Source organism: Streptopelia decaocto (genome assembly GCF_964273445.1).
Source record: "Streptopelia decaocto genome assembly, contig: HAP1_SCAFFOLD_782, whole genome shotgun sequence".
Classification (NCBI taxonomy): domain Eukaryota; kingdom Metazoa; phylum Chordata; class Aves; order Columbiformes; family Columbidae; genus Streptopelia; species Streptopelia decaocto.
The window spans coordinates 1,035-19,372 of record NW_028115884.1 but is presented as its reverse complement, the minus strand read 5'-3'; the positions used below and the strand labels follow the sequence as shown (position 1 = coordinate 19,372).

General features: G+C 65.8%; 1 protein-coding gene across 1 annotated transcript; it reads left to right on the top strand.

The window, feature by feature from the left end:
• Nucleotides 1-852: 852 nt before the first annotated feature.
• LOC309452525 (cytochrome P450 11B, mitochondrial-like) lies at nucleotides 853-18,131 on the top strand (the record flags this gene model as incomplete). The annotated part of the gene is made up of 9 exons (XM_082077145.1): nucleotides 853-1,070; nucleotides 3,005-3,160; nucleotides 5,624-5,823; nucleotides 7,212-7,418; nucleotides 10,477-10,628; nucleotides 13,546-13,718; nucleotides 14,668-14,746; nucleotides 14,817-15,008; nucleotides 17,890-18,131. 9 exons carry the CDS (start codon nucleotides 853-855, stop codon nucleotides 18,001-18,003), a joined length of 1,491 nt encoding a protein of 496 aa, XP_081933271.1. The 3' UTR covers nucleotides 18,004-18,131.
• Nucleotides 18,132-18,338: the final 207 nt, after the last annotated feature.

Below are 18,338 nucleotides of genomic sequence, written 5' to 3'. Positions count from 1 at the left end.
ATGCTGTGGGTCAGGGTGCTGTGGGTGCTGTGGGGCTGGGTGCTGTGGGTCACAATGTTGTGGGGCAGTGGGTCTGGATGCTGTGGGGCTGGGTGCTGTGGGTCCGTGTGCTGTGGGTGCTGTGGGTGCTGTGGGTCCATGTGCTGTGGGTCAGGGTGCTGTGGGTCCACGTGCTGTGGGTCAGGGTGCTGTGGGTGTTGGGGGTCTGTGTGCTGTGGGTCCGGGTGCTGTGGGTGCTGTGGGGCTGGGTGCTGTGGGTCTGTGTGCTGTGGGTGCTGTGGGTGCTGTGGGTCCATGTGCTGTGGGTCCGGGTGCTGTGGGTGCTGTGGGTCTGTGTGCTGTGGGTCCATGTGCTGTGTGTCCATGTGCTGTGGGTCCGGCTGCTGTGGGTGCTGTGGGTGCTGTGGGTCCGGCTGCTGTGGGTGCTGTGGGTGTTGCTGTGGGTGCTGTGGGTCCCTGTGCTGTGGGTCCGTGTGCTGTGGGTGCTGTGGTTGTTGCTGTGGGTGCTGTGGGTCCCTGTGCTGTGGGTCCGTGTGCTGTGGGTGCTGTGGGTGCTGTGGGTGCTGTGGGTCCCTGTGCTGTGGGTCCGTGTGCTGTGGGTGCTGTGGTTGTTGCTGTGGGTGCTGTGGGTCCCTGTGCTGTGGGTCCACGTGCTGTGGGTCCGGCTGCTGTGGGTGCTGTGGGTCCGCGTGCCGTGGGTCGTGCTGCCGCGTGCCGGTGTGTCCTGCAGGGGTCGCCGCCCGCGTCCCCGCGCCCCCAGGGCCCCCGCGTCCCCGCACCCACGTCACGCGCTGACCTTGGCCTTGGCCATAAAAGCGGCGCCGGCGGCTGCTCCGGCGCGAACCCCCGAGCATGCGGGGCTGGGCGGGGGGGCGGCGGGCGCTGAGCTCCGGGGGGGTTCCCGGGGGGGTCCCCGGGGGGGTCCCCGCGGCCGCGCGCCCCTTCGAGTCCATCCCGTGCGACGGGCGCAACCGCTGGCTCAACCTGCTGCGCGTCTGGCGCGCCGGCGGCTTCCAGGACTTCCACCTGCGCATGGACGGAGCCTTCCGGCGCCTCGGGCCCGTCTACAGGTGGGGGGCTGGAATAGGGGGGGGGACCCTCCCGGACATGGGGACCCCCAGGGTGGTGGGAGACCCTGGGTTGGGGGGTCATTGACCCCAGCCAGGGACCCCCAGGGTGGTGGGAGACGCTGGGTTGGGGGGTCCCCATTGACCTCATCCCATCTGGGTTGGATGGTCCCCATTGACCCCATCTCATCCCAGGGACCCCCAGGGTGACAGGACCCCCTGGTTGGGGGGGTCCCCATTGACCCCATCCCATCCAGGGACCCCAAGGGTGGTGGGAGATGCTGGGTTGGGTGGTCCCCGTTGACCCCATCCCATCTTGGTTGGGTGGTCCCCATTGACCCCATCTCATCTTGGTTGGGTGGTCCCCACTGACCCCATCTCATCCCAGGGACCCACAGATTGACGGGACTCTCTGGTTGGGTGGTCCCCATTGACCTCAACCCAGGGACCCCCAGAATGACAGGACCCCCTGGTTGGGTGGTCCCCATTGACCCCATCTCATCTAGGGACCCCCAGAATGACAGGACCCCCTGGCTGGGTGGTCCCCATTAACCCCATCCCATCTTGGTTGGGTGGTCCCCATTGACCCCATCTCATCTAGGGACCCCCAGAATGACAGGACCCCCTGGTTGGGTCGTCCCCATTGACCCCATCCAGGGACCCCCAGGGTGGTGGGAGACCCTGGGTTGGGTGGTCCCCATTGACCCCATCCCATCCTCGGGCATCACCTCCTCTTGGTTGGGTGGTCCCAGTTGACCCCATCCCATCTTGGTTCGGTGGTCCCCATTGACCCCATCCAGGGACCCCCAGGGTGGAGGGAGACGCTGGGTTGGGGGGTCCCAGTTGACCCCATCCCATCTTGGTTGGGTGGTCCCCATTGACCCCATCTCATCTTGGTTGGGTGGTCCCCACTGACCCCATCTCATCCCAGGGACCCCCAGATTGACAGGACTCTCTGGTTGGGTGGTCCCCATTGACCCCATCTCATCTAGGGACCCCCAGAATGACAGGACCCCCTGGTTGGGTCGTCCCCATTGACCCCATCCAGGGACCCCCAGGGTGGTGGAGACCCTGGGTTGGGTGGTCCCCATTGACCCCATCCCATCCTCGGGCATCACCTCCTCTTGGTTGGGTGGTCCCAGTTGACCCCATCCCAGGGACCCCCAGAATGACAGGACCCGCTGGTTGGGTGGTTCCCATTGACCCCATCCCATCCAAGGACCCCCAGGGTGGCAGGAGACCCTGGGTTGGGTGGTCCCCATTGACCCCATCCCATCCTCGGCACCCACAGGGTGTCACCTCCTCTTGGTTGGGTTGTCCCAGTGACCACATCCCATCTTGGTTGGGTGGTCCACATTGACCCCATCCCATCCAGGGACCCCCAGAATGACGGGACCCCTGTTTGGGTGGTCCCAGTTGACCCCATCCCGGGGACCCCCGCGGTGTCACCTCCTCTTGGTTGGGTGGTCCCAGTTGACCCCATCCCATCCAGGGACCCCCAGGGTGGCAGGACCCCCTGGTTGGGTGGTCCCAGTTGACCCCACCCCATCCCAGTGCCTCCCAGGGTGTCACCCCCCCTTGGCTGAGTGGTCCTGGTGGTCCCATCCCATCCTGGGGACCCCCAGGGTGTGACCCCCCCTGGCTTGGGTGCTCCCAGTTGTCCCATCCCACCCCCCGTAGTTGTCACCTCCCCAAGGTCGGGTTGTCCCCACCCGCCTGGCGACCCCCCCACGCGTGGGTGGTCCTGGCCGATGGGTGGGGGTGTGTGTGGGGGTCCCCTGACGCCCCCCACGTCATGTCCCCGTGTCCCCAGGGAGCGCGTGGGCGGGGGTGGTCCCACCTGATGGGGTCCCACAGGGGGTGTTGGGTGGGGGGTCCCAAGGCGGTGTGGGGGGGTGTGTGTGGGGGGGTGTCCCCTGACCCACCCGTGTCCGCAGGGAGCGCGTGGGGACGTCGCAGTGCGTGAACGTGCTGCTCCCACGGGACGCGGCGCAGCTGCTGCGGGCAGAGGGGCCGTTCCCACGGCGCCGCGGGATCGAGGCGTGGAGTGCGCACCGGGAGCTGCGGAACCAGCCCTGCGGGCTCTTCCTGCTGTGAGGGGACACGGGACACGGGGGGGGACACGGGGGACACGGGGGGGACACAAGGGGGTGCACACCGGGAGCTGCGGAACCAGCCCTGCGGGCTCTTCCTGCTGTGAGGGGACACGGGGGACACGGGGGACACGAGGAGGACACGGGGGACACGGGGGGGACACGGGGGACACGGGGGGACACGGGGGGGACACAAGGGGGTGCACACCGGGAGCTGCGGAACCAGCCCTGCGGGCTCTTCCTGCTGTGAGGGGACACGGGACACGGGGGGGGACACGGGGGACACGGGGGACACGGGGGGGACACAAGGGGGGGCACACCGGGAGCTGCGGAACCAGCCCTGTGGGCTCTTCCTGCTGTGAGGGGACACGGGGGACACGGGGGACACGAGGAGGACACGGGGGACACGGGGGGGACACGGGGGACACGGGGGGACACGGGGGGGACACAAGGGGGTGCACACCGGGAGCTGCGGAACCAGCCCTGCGGGCTCTTCCTGCTGTGAGGGGACACGGGGGACACGGGAGACATGGGGGGACACGGGGGGTGCGGAACCAGCCCTGCGGGCTCTTCTGCTGTGAGGGGACACGGGGGACACGGGGACACGGGGGGGACACGGGGGACACGGCGGACACGGCGGGGACACGGGGGGGACACGGGGGGACACGGGAGGGACACGGGGGGTGCGCACCAGGAGCTGCGGAATCGACAGGCAGCACAGGCAGCACGGGCAGCACGGGCAGCACAGGCAGCACAAGCAGCACAGCTGTTGCAGGCAGCACATGCAGCATGGACAGCACAGGCAGCACTTGCAGGCAGTGCAGGCAGCAGAGCTGTTGCAGGCAGCACAGGCAGCACAGCCATTGCAGGCAATGCAGGCAGCGCAGTCGTTGCAGGCAGCACAGGCAGTGCAGGCAGTGCAGGCAGCACAGATGTTGCACGCAGTGCAGGCAGCACGGGCAGCACAGCTCTTGCAGGCAGCACAGCCGTTGCACGCAATGCAGGCAGCACAGGCAGCAGAGGCAGCACATGCAGGCAGCACAGGCAGCACATGCAGCACAGGCAGCACAGCCGTTGCAGGCAGCACATGCAAAACATGCAGCACAGGCAGCACATGCAGGCAGCTGTGCAGCCCCTGCAGCCCCTGTCCCCTGCAGCCCCTGTCCCCCTGCAGCCCCTGTCCCCCTGCAGCCCGTGTGTCCCCTTCAGCCCCTGTCCCCTGCAGCCCGTGTCCCCCTGCAGCCCCTGTCCCCTGCAGCCCCTGTCCCCTGCAGCCCGTGTCCCCCTGCAGCCCGTGCAGCCCCTGACCCCCTGCAGCCCGTGTCCCCCGCAGCCCGTGTCCCCTGCAGCCCGTGTCCCCCGCAGCCCGTGTCCCCTGCAGCCCGTGTCCCCTGCAGCCCGTGTGTCCCCTTCAGCCCGTGTCCCCTGCAGCCCGTGTCCCCCTGCAGCCCCTGTCCCCCTGCAGCCCCTGTCCCCCTGCAGCCTCTGACCCCCTGCAGCCTCTGACCCCCTGCAGCCCGTGTCCCCCTGCAGCCCCTGTCCCCTGCAGCCCGTGTCCCCCTGCAGCCCGTGCAGCCCCTGACCCCCTGCAGCCCGTGTCCCCCTGCAGCCCGTGTCCCCTGCAGCCCGTGTCCCCTGCAGCCCGTGTGTCCCCTGCAGCCCGTGTCCCCTGCAGCCCGTGTCCCCTGCAGCCCGTGTCCCCCGCAGCCCGTGTCCCCTGCAGCCCGTGTCCCCCGCAGCCCGTGTCCCCTGCAGCCCGTGTCCCCCGCAGCCCGTGTCTCCTGCAGCCCGTGTCCCCCTTCAGCCCGTGCAGCCCCTGCAGCCCGTGTCCCCCGCAGCCCCTGTCCCCTGCAGCCCCTGTCCCCCTGCAGCCCCTGTCCCCCTGCAGCCTCTGACCCCCTGCAGCCTCTGACCCCCTGCAGCCCCTGTCCCCCTGCAGCCCCTGTCCCCCTGCAGCCCGTGTCCCCCGCAGCCCGTGTCCCCTGCAGCCCGTGTCCCCCTGCAGCCCCTGTCCCCCTGCAGCCCGTGTCTCCTGCAGCCCGTGTGTCCCCTTCAGCCCGTGCAGCCCCTGCAGCCCGTGTCCCCTGCAGCCCCTGCAGCCCACGCAGCCCGTGTCCCCCGCAGCCCCTGTCCCCTGCAGCCCCTGTCCCCCTGCAGCCTCTGTCCCCTGCAGCCCCTGCAGCCCCCGCAGCCCCTGCAGCCCGTGTCCCCTGCAGCCCGTGTCCCCTGCAGCCCGTGTCCCCTGCAGCCCCTGCAGCCCGTGTCCCCTGCAGCCCGTGTCCCCCGCAGCCCGTGTCCCCTGCAGCCCCTGTCCCCCTGCAGCCCGTGTCCCCTGCAGCCCGTGTCCCCCGCAGCCCGTGTCCCCTGCAGCCCGTGTCCCCCGCAGCCCCTGTCCCCCTGCAGCCCGCGTCCCCCGCAGCCTGTGCAGCCCGTGCAGCCCGTGTCCCTGTCCCCGCGTGGCAGGAACGGCCCCGCGTGGCGCGCGGCGCGGCTGGCGCTGAACCGCGAGGTGCTGAGCCCGGCCGGGACCCGCAAGTTCCTGCCGCTGCTCGACGCCGTCGCCCGCGACTTCGCCGCCGCGTTGAGGCCACGCGTGCGCGACGCCCCCGGGGGGGCCCTGACCCTCGACCTGCACCCCCTGCTCTTCCGCTTCACGCTCGAGGGTGCGTGGGGGGGGACACACCCGGGACCCCCACCCGGGACCCCCACCCGGGATCATCACCCAAGACCTCCCCACCCGGGACCCCCCTCGGAACCCCCTTTGGGACCCCCGCCCGGGATCAGCACCCAAGACCTCCCCACCCGGGACCCGCCTTAGGACCCCCGCCCAGAATCACCACCCAAGACCCCCCAGCATAGCACTCCCACCTGGGACCCCCCCACCTGGGACCCCCACCCGGGATCACCACCCAAGACTCCCCCAACCGGGACCCCCCTTGGAGCCCCCTTTGGGACCCCCGCCCGGGACCCCCACCCAAGAACCCCCAACCGGGATCCCAGCCTGGGAAGCCCCTTGGACCCCCCTACCTGGGACCCCCACCCGGGATCACTACCCAAGACGCCCCCAACCGGGACCCCAACCTGGGACCCCCGCCTTGGGACCCCAAAGGATGGGGAGGGGGGGTCACAAGTGGAACACCCAGAACCCCCGGGGACGGGGACAATGGGATGGAGGGGGGGACGGGACAGTGGGACCCCCAGGGGATGGGGTGGGACAGCGGGACCCCAGGGGACACAGTCTGGGTGGGGGGGGTGGTGACAAGGTGGGACCCCCAGGATCCCAAGGGACAGGGTGGGGGGGGTCACAAGTGGGACACCCAGAACCCCAGGTGGGGGGACAGTGGGACCCCCAGGGGATGGAAGTGGGGGGGGACACAAGACGGGACCCCCAGGGGATATGGAGTGGGGACATAGTGCTTTGGGGGGGGTGACAAGGTGTGACACCCAGGGGATGTGGAGGGGGGACAGTGGGACCCTCAGGGGATGGAAGTGGGGGGGGGGACACAAGATGGGACCCCCAGGGGATGGGGGGGGACAGTGGGATCCCCAGGGGTCAGTCTGCAGGGGGTGTGACAAGGGGTGACACCCAGGGGATGTAGGGGGACAGTGGGACCCCCGGGGGATGGAAGTGGGGGGGGGACACAAGACGGGACCCCCAGAGGATATGGAGGGGGGACAATGGGACCCCCAGGGGTCACAGTGCTTTGGGGGGGCGGGGGGAGGTGACAAGGTGTGACACCCAGGGGTTATGGAGGGGGGACAGTGGGACCCCCAGGGGACATAGTGCTTTGGGGGGGGGTGACAAGGGGTGACACCCAGGGGATATGGAGGGGGGACAGTGGGACCCCCGGGGGTCATAGTGCTTTGGGGGGGGGGTGACAAGGGGTGACACCCAGGGGATATGGAGGGGGGACAGTGGGACCTCAGGGGATGGAAGTGGGGGGGGACACAAGATGGGACCCCCAGGGGATATGGAGGGGGGACAGTGGGACCCCCGGGCATCATAGCGCTTTGCGGGGGGGGTGACAAGGTGTGTTCGATGTCCCCCCAGCCAGCACGTACGCGCTGTACGGGCAGCGGCTGGGGCTGCTGGGGGGGGGCGCGGCGGGGGGGGCCGCCCAGCGCTTCATCGCGGCCGTGGAGACGATGCTGCGCACGACGCTGCCGCTGCTGTTCCTGCCCCCCCCGCTGCTGCGCCGCCTGCACCCCCCGCTCTGGAGCGAGCACCTGCGCGCGTGGGACACCATCTTCCAGCACGGTGCGCGGGGACCCGCCCGCGGGACACACCCGCGGGGACGCGCACACGGGGGGACCCACCCGCGGGACCCACCCGCGGGGACGCGCACACGGGGGGAGCGCAGGGACCGCGTCCTATGGGACCCCCACCCGGAGGGACCCCCCAGTCTTAGGGACACCGGCCCGAAGGGACCCCCCCAATCTTAGGGACACCGGCCCGAAGGGACCCCCACCCTGTGGGACCACCACCCTGCGGGACCACCACCCTGCGGGACCCCCAGTCTTAGGGACACCGGCCCAGAGGGACCCCCACCCTATGGGACCCCCACCCTATGGGACCCCCCCAGTTTTAGGGACACCGGCCCGGAGAGACCCCCACCCGGAGGGACCCCCCAGTCTTAGGGACACTGGCCCAAAGGGACCCCCACCCTATGGGACCACCACCCTGCAGGACCCCACCCGGAGGGACCCCCCCAGTCTTAGGGACACCAGCCCGGAGGGACCCCCCAATCTTAGGGACACTGGCCCGCAGGGACCCCCACCCTATGGGACCCCCCAATCTTAGGGACACTGGCCTGGAGAGACCCCCACCTGGAGGGACCCCCCAGTCTTAGGGACACCGACCTAAAGGGACCCCCACCCTATGCGACCACCACCCTGCAGGACCCCACCCGGAGGGACCCCCCCAGTCTTAGGGACACCAGCCCGGAGGGAGCCTCATCCTATGGGACCCCCCAATCTTAGAGACACCAGGCCGCAGGGACCCCCATCCTATGGGACCCCCCAGTCTTAGGGACACCGGCCCGGAGGGAACCCCCAGTCTTAGGGACACTGGCCTGGAGGGACCCCCACCCAGAGGGACCCCCCAGTCTTAGGGACACTGGCCCAAAGGGACCCCCACCCTATGGGACCACCACCCTGCGGGACCCCCACCCGGAGGGACCCCCAGTCTTAGGTACACCAGCCCGGAGGGAGCCTCATCCTATGGGACCCCCCAATCTTAGGGACACCGGCCCGCAGGGACCCCATCCTATGGGACCCCCCAGTCTTAGGGACACCGGCCCGGAGGGAACCCCCAGTCTTAGGGACACTGGCCTGGAGGGACCCCCACCCAGAGGGACCCCCCAATCTTAGGGACACGGGCCCGAAGGGACCCCCATCCTATAGGACCATCACCCTGCGGGACCCCCACCCAGAGGGACCCCCCAGTCTTAGGGACACCGGCCCAGAGGGACCCTCACCTTATGGGACCACCACCCTGCAGGACCCCCACCCGGAGGAACCCCCCAGTTTAGGGACACTGGCCCGCAGGGACCCCCACCCGGAGGGACCCCCCAATCTTAGGGACACCAGCCCGGAGGGACCCCCACCCGGAGGGACCCCCCAATCTTAGGGACACCGGCCCGGAGGGACCCCCACACAGAGGGACCCCCCCATTCTTTGGGCCCCCCACCCTGAGGGACTGTCCCATCCTGTGGACCCCCACCCTGAGGGGCACCCCGCATTCTTTGGGACCCCCACTCTGAGGAACCCCCCCATTCTACTGGACCTCACACACAGGGACCCCTCCCATTCTTTGGGACCCCCACCAGGATGGACCCTCCCATTCTGTGGGACCCCCACCCTCTGGGCCCCCCACCCTGCAGGACCCCCGCCCTCTGGGACCCCCCCCACTTTGTGGCACCCCCCAACCCAGATTGCCCCCAACACAGGGGGTGCAGGAACAGGCTGGGGCAGGGGGGGCGTTCCTGGGGTGCCCCCCACCCTCCGAGCCCCCCAACATGGGGGTCCCCCCCACGCTGCGTGATCTCCAGGGGGCGGAAACGGGGCGGGGGAGCGTTCGGGGGGGAATGGAGTCGGGGGACTGGGGGAGACTGGGAGGGACTGGGAGGGACTGGGGGGGACTGGGGGGGACTGGGGGGACGGGGGGGCACTGGAATCTTGGGACTGAGGGGAACTGGGGGGACTGGGGGGGAATGGGAGGGAATGGGGAGCACTGGGGACTGGGGGGGACTGGGGGTACTGGGGGGCACTGGAATCTTGGGACTGGGGGGGGAATGGGAGGGAATGGGGAGCACTGGGGACTGGGGGGGACTGGGGGTACTGGGGGGCACTGGAATCTTGGGACTGGGGGGGGACTGGGGGGGGACTGGGGGGACTGGGGGGGAATGGGAGGGAATGGGGAGCACTGGGGACTGGGGGGGACTGGGGGTACTGGAGTCAGGGGACTGGGGGGGACTGGGAGACACTGGGGGGGACTGGGGGTACTGGGGGGCACTGGGGGGGACTGGGGGGACTGGGGGGCACTGGGGTTACTGGGGGACACTGGAATCTTGGGACTGGGGGGGACTGGAAGGGACTGGGGGGCACTGGGGGGCACTGGGGGGGACTGAGGGGGACTGGGGGGGCAATGGGAGGGACTGGGGAGCACTGGGGACTGGGGGGACTGGGAGGCACTGGGGGGGACTGGGGGGCACTGGGGGGCACTGGGGGTACTGGGGGGCACTGGGGGGCACTGGAATCTTGGGACTGGGGGGGACTGGGAGGGACTGGGGGGACTGGGGGGGAATGGGAGGGACTGGGGAGCACTGGGGACTGGGGGGGACTGGGGGTACTGGGGGCCACTGGAATCTTGGGACTGAGGGGGGACTGGGAGGGAGTGGGGGGGACTGGGGGGCAATGGGAGGGACTGGGGAGCACTGGGGACTGGGGCTACTGGGGGGCACTGGAGTCGGGGGACTGGGGGGGACTGGGGGAACTGGGGGGGACTGGGGGAACTGGGGGGAGTGGGGGGACTGGGGGGCAACGGGAGGGACCGGGGGGACTGGGGGGGACTGGGGGTACTGAGGGGCACTGGAATCTTGGGACTGGTGGAACTGAGAGGGACTGGGGGGGATGATGATCCTGGGGTGCCCCCCACCCTGTGCGACCCCCCAACATGTCACGTGGGCTCATCCTGTGCCCCTCCCTCGGGGTCCCCCCCTCCGCGTGACCTCCGTGGGGGGGGGGTGGGGAGAGCAGTTCCGGGGGGTGCCCCCCCGCCCCCCCCCGTTTTCGGGGTGCTGAGTGTCCCCCCGCAGCGGACGAGAGCATCCAGCGCATCTACCGCGAGTTCTGCCGGGGGGGGGGCGCGGCCGGGGGGCTCCTGGCCGAGCTGCTGCTCCAGGGCCACCTGCCGCTCGACGCCATCAAGGCCAATGTCACCGAGTTCACCGCGGGGGGGGTGGACACGGTGCGTGCGGCGGGGGGGGCGGGGGGGTCTGGGAGTGGGGGGGAATGGAACGGACTGGGGGGACTGGGGGGGAATGGGGGGGAATGGAATGGAATGGACTGGGGGGACTGGGGGGGATGGAGGGGAGTGGGGGGGAATGGGGGGCACTGGAGGAACTGGGGGGGAATGGGGGGGATGGAGGAGACTGGGGAGGAATGGAAGGGACTGGGGGGGAATCGAAGGGACTGGGGGGGAATGTGACGAATGGGGGGAAATGGAGGGGACTGGGGGGGAATAGAACGGACTGGGGGGACTGGGGGGGGATGGAGGGGACTGGAGAAACTGGGGGGAATGGGAGGACTGGGGGGAATGGGAGGACTGGGGGGACTGGGGGGGAATGGGGGGGAATGGAGGGGACTGGGGGGGAATGGAGGGGAGTGGGGGGGAATGGGAGGACTGGGAGGAACTGGAACGGACTGGGGGGAATGGAACGGACTGGGGGGGAATGGAGGGGACTGGGGGGGAATGTGACGAATGGGGGGAAATGGAGGGGACTGGGGGGGAATAGAACGGACTGGGGGGACTGGGGGGGATGGAGGGGACTGGAGGAACTGGGGGAATGGGAGGACTGGGGGGGAATGGGAGGACTGGGGGGGAATGGGAGGACTGGGGGGACTGGGGGGGAATGGGAGGACTGGGGGGACTGGGGGGGAATGGGGGGGAATGGAGGGGACTGGGGGGGAATGGGAGGACTGGGGGGGATGGAATGGACTGGGGGGGAATGGGAGGACTGGGGGGGACTGGGGGGATGGAGGGGACTGGGGGGGAATGGAGGGGACTGGGGGGGAATGGAATGGACTGGGGGGACTGGGGGGCACTGGAGGAACTGGGGAGGAATGGGAGGAATGGGGGGGATGGAGGGGACTGGGGGGGAATGGGGGGGAATGGGAGGAATGGGGGGGAATGGAGGGGACTGGGGGGGAATGGAATGGACTCGAGGGGGATGGAATGGACTGGGGGGGATGGAATGGACTGGGGGGGACTGGGGGGAACGGGGGGAAATGGAGAGGACTAGGGGGGAATGGAGGGGACTGGGGGGGAATGGAGGGGACTGGGGGGGAATGGAATGGACTGGGAGGAACTGGAAGGAACTGGGGGGAATGGAGGGGACTGGGGGGAATGGGAGGACTGGGTGTCACTGGGGTCACTGGGTGTCACTGGGGGCTCACCGGGATGTCACTGGGTGTCACTGGGTGTCACTGGGGTGTCACCGGGGGTGTCACTGGGGGGTTCTCACGCGGCCCCCCCGTTCCAGACGGCAATGCCACTGCTGTTCACGCTATGGGACCTGTGTCCCGGGGGGTCACTGGGTGTCACTGGGTGTCACTGGGGGGTCACTGGGGTGTCACTGGGTGTCACTGGGTGTCACTGGGGGGTCACTGGGGTGTCACTGGGTGTCACTGGGGGTCACTGGGTGTCACTGGTTGTCACTGGGGTGTCACTGGGTGTCCTCGGGGGTCACTGGGTGTCACTGGGTGTCACTGGGGGGTCACTGGGTGTCACTGGGTGTCACTGGGTGTCACTGGGGAGTCACTGGGTGTCCTCGGGGGGTCACTGGGTGTCACTGGGTGTCACTGGGGGGTCACTGGGTGTCACTGGGGTGTCACTGGGTGTCCTCGGGGGGTCACTGGGTGTCACTGGGTGTCACTGGGGGGTCACTGGGGGGTCACTGGGTGTCACTGGGTGTCACTGGGGAGTCACTGGGTGTCACTGGGGTCTCACTAGGGTGTCACTGGGTGTCCCCGGGGGGTCACTGGGTGTCACTGGGTGTCACTGGGGTGTCACTGGGGGTCACTGGGTGTCACTGGGTGTCACGGGGGGGTCACTGGGTGTCACTGGGTGTCACTGGGGTGTCACTGGGGGTCACTGGGTGTCACTGGGGAGTCACTGGGTGTCACTGGGGTCTCACTAGGGTGTCACTGGGTGTCCCCGGGGGGTCACTGGGTGTCACTGGGTGTCACTGGGGTGTCACTGGGGGTCACTGGGTGTCACTGGGTGTCACGGGGGGGTCACTGGGTGTCACTGGGGTCTCACTAGGGTGTCACTGGGTGTCACGGGGGGGTCACTGGGTGTCACTGGGTGTCACTGGGTGTCACTGGGGTGTCACTGGGGGGTCACTGGGTGTCACTGGGTGTCACTGGGGAGTCACTGGGTGTCACTGGGGTCTCACTAGGGTGTCACTGGGTGTCCCCGGGGGGTCACTGGGTGTCACTGGGTGTCACTGGGGTCTCACTAGGGTGTCACTGGGGTGTCACTGGGTGTCACGGGGGGGTCACTGGGTGTCACTGGGGTGTCACTGGGTGTCACTGGGGGGTCACTGGGTGTCACTGGGTGTCACGGGGGGTCACTGGGGGGTCACTGGGTGTCACTGGGTGTCACTGGGTGTCACTGAGGTGTCACTGGGGGGTCACTGGGTGTCACTGGGTGTCACGGGGGGGTCACTGGGTGTCACTGGGTGTCACTGGGTGTCACTGGGGTGTCACTGGGGGGTCACTGGGTGTCACTGGGTGTCACTGGGTGTCACTTGGGTGTCACTGGGTGTCACTGGGGTGTCACTGGGTGTCACTGGGGTGTCACTGGGGGGTCACTGGGTGTCACTGGGTGTCACTGGGGTGTCACTGGGGGGTCACTGGGTGTCACTGGGTGTCACTGGGGGGTCACTGGGTGTCACTGGGGTGTCACTGGGGGGTCACTGGGTGTCACTGGGTGTCACTGGGGTGTCACTGGGGGGTCACTGGGTGTCACTGGGGGGTCACTGGGTGTCACTGGGGTGTCACTGGGGGGTCACAGGGTGTCACTGGGTGTCACTGGGTGTCACTGGGTGTCACTGGGGGGCAGTGGGGGGGTCCCCGGGGGTTCTCACGCCCCCCCGCTCCAGACGGCGATGCCGCTGCTGTTCACGCTGTTCGAGCTGGGCCGGAACCCGGGGGTGCAGCGCGCGCTGCGGGAGGAGCTGCGCGCGGTCGAGGCGGGGCCGGGGGGCGCGCCCCCGCTGCACGAGCTGCTGGGCGCGCTCCCGCTGCTGCGCGCGGCCCTGAAGGAGACGCTGCGGTGGGGGCGGGGGGGCGGGAAACGGGGGCATGGGGGAATGGGGAATGGGGGGAATGGGGGGAATGGGGGGAATAGGGAATGGGGAGAATGGAGAATGGGGAATGGGGGGAATGGAGAATGGGGGGAATGGGGGGAATGGGGAATGGGGGGAATGAGGAATGGGGGATTGGGGGAATGGGGAATGGGGGGAATGGGGGGAATGGGGAATGGGGGGAATGGGGAATGGGGGGAATGGGGAATGGGGAATGGGGAATGGGGGGAATGGAGAATGGGGGGAATGGGGAATGGGGAATGGGGGGAATGAGGAATGGGGGATTGGGGGAATGGGGAATGGGGGGAATGGGGGGAATGGGGGGAATGGGGAATGGGGGGAATTGGGCGAATGGGGGAATGGGGAATGGGGAATGGGGGGAATGGGGAATGGGGGGAATGGAGGGAATGGGGAATGGGGGGAATGGGGAATGGGGGGAATGGGGAATGGGGAATGGGGGGGAATGGGGGGAATAGGGGGAATGGGGAATGGGGAATGGGGGGAATGGGGGATGGGGAATGGGGGGGAATGGGGGGAATAGGGGGAATGGGGAATGCGGGGAATAGTGCTGAAGTGGAGTCTGGGGACTGGAGGAACTGGGGGGGAATGGGAGAACTGGGGGGGCTGGGGAACACTGGAGTCTGGGAACTGGGAGGGACTGGGGGAACTGGTGGGACTGGGAGGGACTGGAGTCTGGGAACTGGGGGGGTGGGAGGGGACTGAGGGGCACTGGAGTCTGGGGGGGACTCGTGGGGACTGGGAGGGACTGGGAGAGATTGGGGCAGCACTGGAATCTGGGTACGGGGGACACTGGGAGTTGAGGACTGTGAGGACACTGGGGCTACTGGGCAGTCCTGTGGAACATGGGGTTCCCCGGGGGGTCTCACCCCTTGGGCACCCCCCAATTCCCCCCCGCAGGCTGTACCCAGTGGGGATCACGGTCCAGCGCTACCCGGCCACCGACGTGGTGCTGCACAACTACCACGTGCCGGCGGGGGTGAGCGCGGGGGACACGGGGGGACGGGGGGGACACGGGGGGGGTCCCGGCGCTGACCCCCTCCCCGCAGACGCTGTGCCAGGTGGCGCTGTACGCCATGGGCCGCAGCCCCGAGGTGTTCCCCCACCCCCAGCGCTACGACCCGGCGCGCTGGCTGGGCAAGGACGACACCAGCTTCCGCGCCCTGGCCTTCGGCTTCGGCGCCCGCCAGTGCATCGGCCGCCGCCTGGCCGAGGCCGAGATGCTGCTCTTCCTCGTGCACGTGAGTGGGGACCCCCCCGGGACACCCCAGGGGAGTCAGGCCTGGAACACCTGGTGGGTGGGTTGGCTTGGTGCAACCTCTTGGCTTGACGCGGTGTTGAGTTGGCTTGACGCAACGATGTCTTGGCTCAACCCAATGACAACTTGGCTTGACCCAACAATGTCTTGGCTTGACCCAATGTTGAGTTGGCTTGACCCAACAATGTCTTGGCTTGACCCAGTGTTGAGTTGGCTTGACCCAACGATGTCTTGGCTTGACCCAATGTTGAGTTGGCTTGACCCGACGATGTCTTGGCTCAACCCAATGACAAGTTGGCTTGACCCAACAAAGTCTTGGCTCAACCCAGTGACAAGTTGGCTTGACCCAACAGTGTCTTGGCTCAATCCAATGACAAGTTGGCTTGACCCAATGTTGAGTTGGCTTGACCCAACGATGTCTTGGCTCAACCCAATCACAACTTGGCTTGACCCAACAGTTTCTTGGCTCAACTGAATGACAACTTGGCTTGACCTAACGATGCCTTGGCTTGACCCAATGTTGGTTGGCTTGACCCAACAGTGACTTGGTTCAACCCAATGCCAATCCGGCTTGACCCAACAGTTCTATGGCTCAACCCAATGACAACTTGGCTTGACCCACCGATGTCTTGGCTTGACCCAGTGACAATCTGGCTTGACCCAACAGTTTTATGGCTCAACCCAATGACAACTTGGCTCGACCCAACAGTGTCTTGGCTCAACCCAATGACAACTTGGCTTGACCCAACAGTGTCATGGATCAACCCAATGACAACTTGGCTTGACCCAACAGTGTCTTGGTTCAACCCAATGACAATCTGGCTTGACCCAACAGTTTTATGGCTCAACCCAATGACAACTTGGCTTGACCCAACAGTGTCTTGGCTCAACCCAATGACAACTTGGCTTGACCCAACAGTGTCTTGGCTCAACCCAATGATAACTTGGCTTGAACCAACAGTGTCTTGGCTCAACCCAATCACAACTTGGCTTGACGCAACAGTGTTTTGGCTCAACCCAAGGACAACTTGGCTTGACCCAACAGTGTCTTGGCTCAACCCAATCACATCTTGGCTTGACCCAACGATGTCTTGGCTCAACCCAATCACAACTTGGCTTGACCCAACAGTGTCTTGGCTCAACCCAATCACAACTTGGCTTGACCCAACAGTGTCATGGCTCAACCCAATCACAACTTGGCTTGACCCAACAGTGTCTTGGTTCAACCCAATGACAGTCTGGCCTGACCCAACAGTTTTATGGCTCAACCCAATGACAACTTGGCTTGACCTAACGATGTCTTGGCTTGACTCAATGTCGGTTGGCTTGACCCAACGATGTCTTGGCTCAACCCAATGACAACTTGGCTTGACCCAACAGTGTCGTGGCTCAACCCAATGACAACTTGGCTTAACCCAACGGTGTCTTTGATCAAACCAATGACAACTTGGCTTGACTCAACAGTGTCTTGGCTCAACCCAATGACAACTTGGCTTGACCCAGCAGTATCGTGGCTCAACTCAATGACAACTTGGCTTGACCCAACAGTGTCTTGGTTCAACCAAATGACAACTTGGCTTGACCCAACAGTGTCATGGCTCAACCCAATGACAACTTGGCTTGACCCAACAGTGTCTTGGATAAACTGAAGGACTTGGCTTGACCCAACCCAATGGCTCAACCCAATGACAACTTGGCTTGACCCAACAGTGTCTTGGCTCAACCCAATGACAACTTGGCTTGACCCAACAGTGTCGTGGCTCAACCCAATGACAACTTGGCTTGACCCAACAGTGTCGTGGCTCAACCCAATGACAACTTGGCTGGACCTAACGATGTCTTGGCTTGACCCAATGTTGGTTGGCTTGACCCAACAGTGTCGTGGCTCAACCCAATGACAACTTGGCTTGACCCAACAGTGACATGGCTCAACCGAATGACAAGTTGGCTTGACCCAACAGTGTAATGGCTCAACCCAGTGACAACTTGGCTTGACCCAACAACATCTTGGCTTGACTCAACATCTTGACTTGACCCAACAACATCTTGGTTTGACCCAATATCTTGACTTGACCCAAAGACGATTTGGCTTGACCCAATGTCTTGGCTTGACCCAATGTCTTGGCTTGACCCAATGATGTCTTGGCTTCACCTGGTGTCTTGGCTTGACTCAATGACATCTTGGCTTGACCCAATGATGTCTTGGCTTCACCCAGTGTCTTGACCTAATGATATCATGGCTTGACCAAATCTCTTCATTTGACCCAATGATGTCTTGTCTTCACCTGGTGTCTTAGCTTGACTCAATGACATCTTGGCTTGACCCAACAATGTCTTCGTTTGACCCAGTGAATCCTTGGCTTAATCCAATGTCTTGATTTGACCTAACAACAGCTTGGTTTGACCCAATATCTTGACTTGATCCAAAGACAACTTGACTTGATGCAATGGTGTCTTGGCTTGACTCAGTGTCTTGACTTGACCTAACTATATCTTGGCTTGACCCTATAATATCTTGGCTTGACCCAACGATGTCTTGACTTGGCCTAATGCCTTGGTCTGACCTAACAATATCATCTTAACTTGACCAACATATTGGCTCACCCTAATCTCTTGGCTTGAGTTAATGACATCTTGGCTTGACCCAACAACATCTTGGCTTGACTCAACATCTTGACTTGACCCAACAACATCTTGGTTTGACCCAATATCTTGACTTGACGCAAAGACGATTTGGCTTGACCCAGTGTCTTGGCTTGACCCAATGACACCTTGGCTTGACCCAATGATGTCTTGGCTTCACGTGGTGTCTTGGCTTGACTCAATGACATCTTGGCTTGACCCAAAGTCTTGGTTCCCCCCAGGTCCTGCGCAACTTCACGGTGGAGGCGGTGTCCACCGAGGACATCCGCACCGTCTTCCGCTTCATCCTCATGCCCGAGACTCCGCCCCTGCTCACCTTCCGGGCCCTCGACTGAGCCGGGGGGGCGGTCCCAGGGGGACTCCTGGGGGGGCCACCCCTCCTGCCACCCCCAGGGTCCCCTCAGACATGGGACAAACCAGAAGAGCTGTGGAGACAGGGCGGTGGGGCAGGACCCCATGGTCCCCAAAGCCATGCAAATCACATGCAAATGAGCTGCCCCGGGGGCTGATGGGAGCAGAGCAGACCCCCCCTCAATAAAGTGTTCTTGCAGTCACAGCGCTGGCCTCATCTGTGGGGGATGAGGGGGACAGGGGACCCCGAGTGGTGGTGGGATAAGACAAGGGACCCACCCCCAGATGTGGGGCACCCCCAAAACTGGGGGGGGCTGCA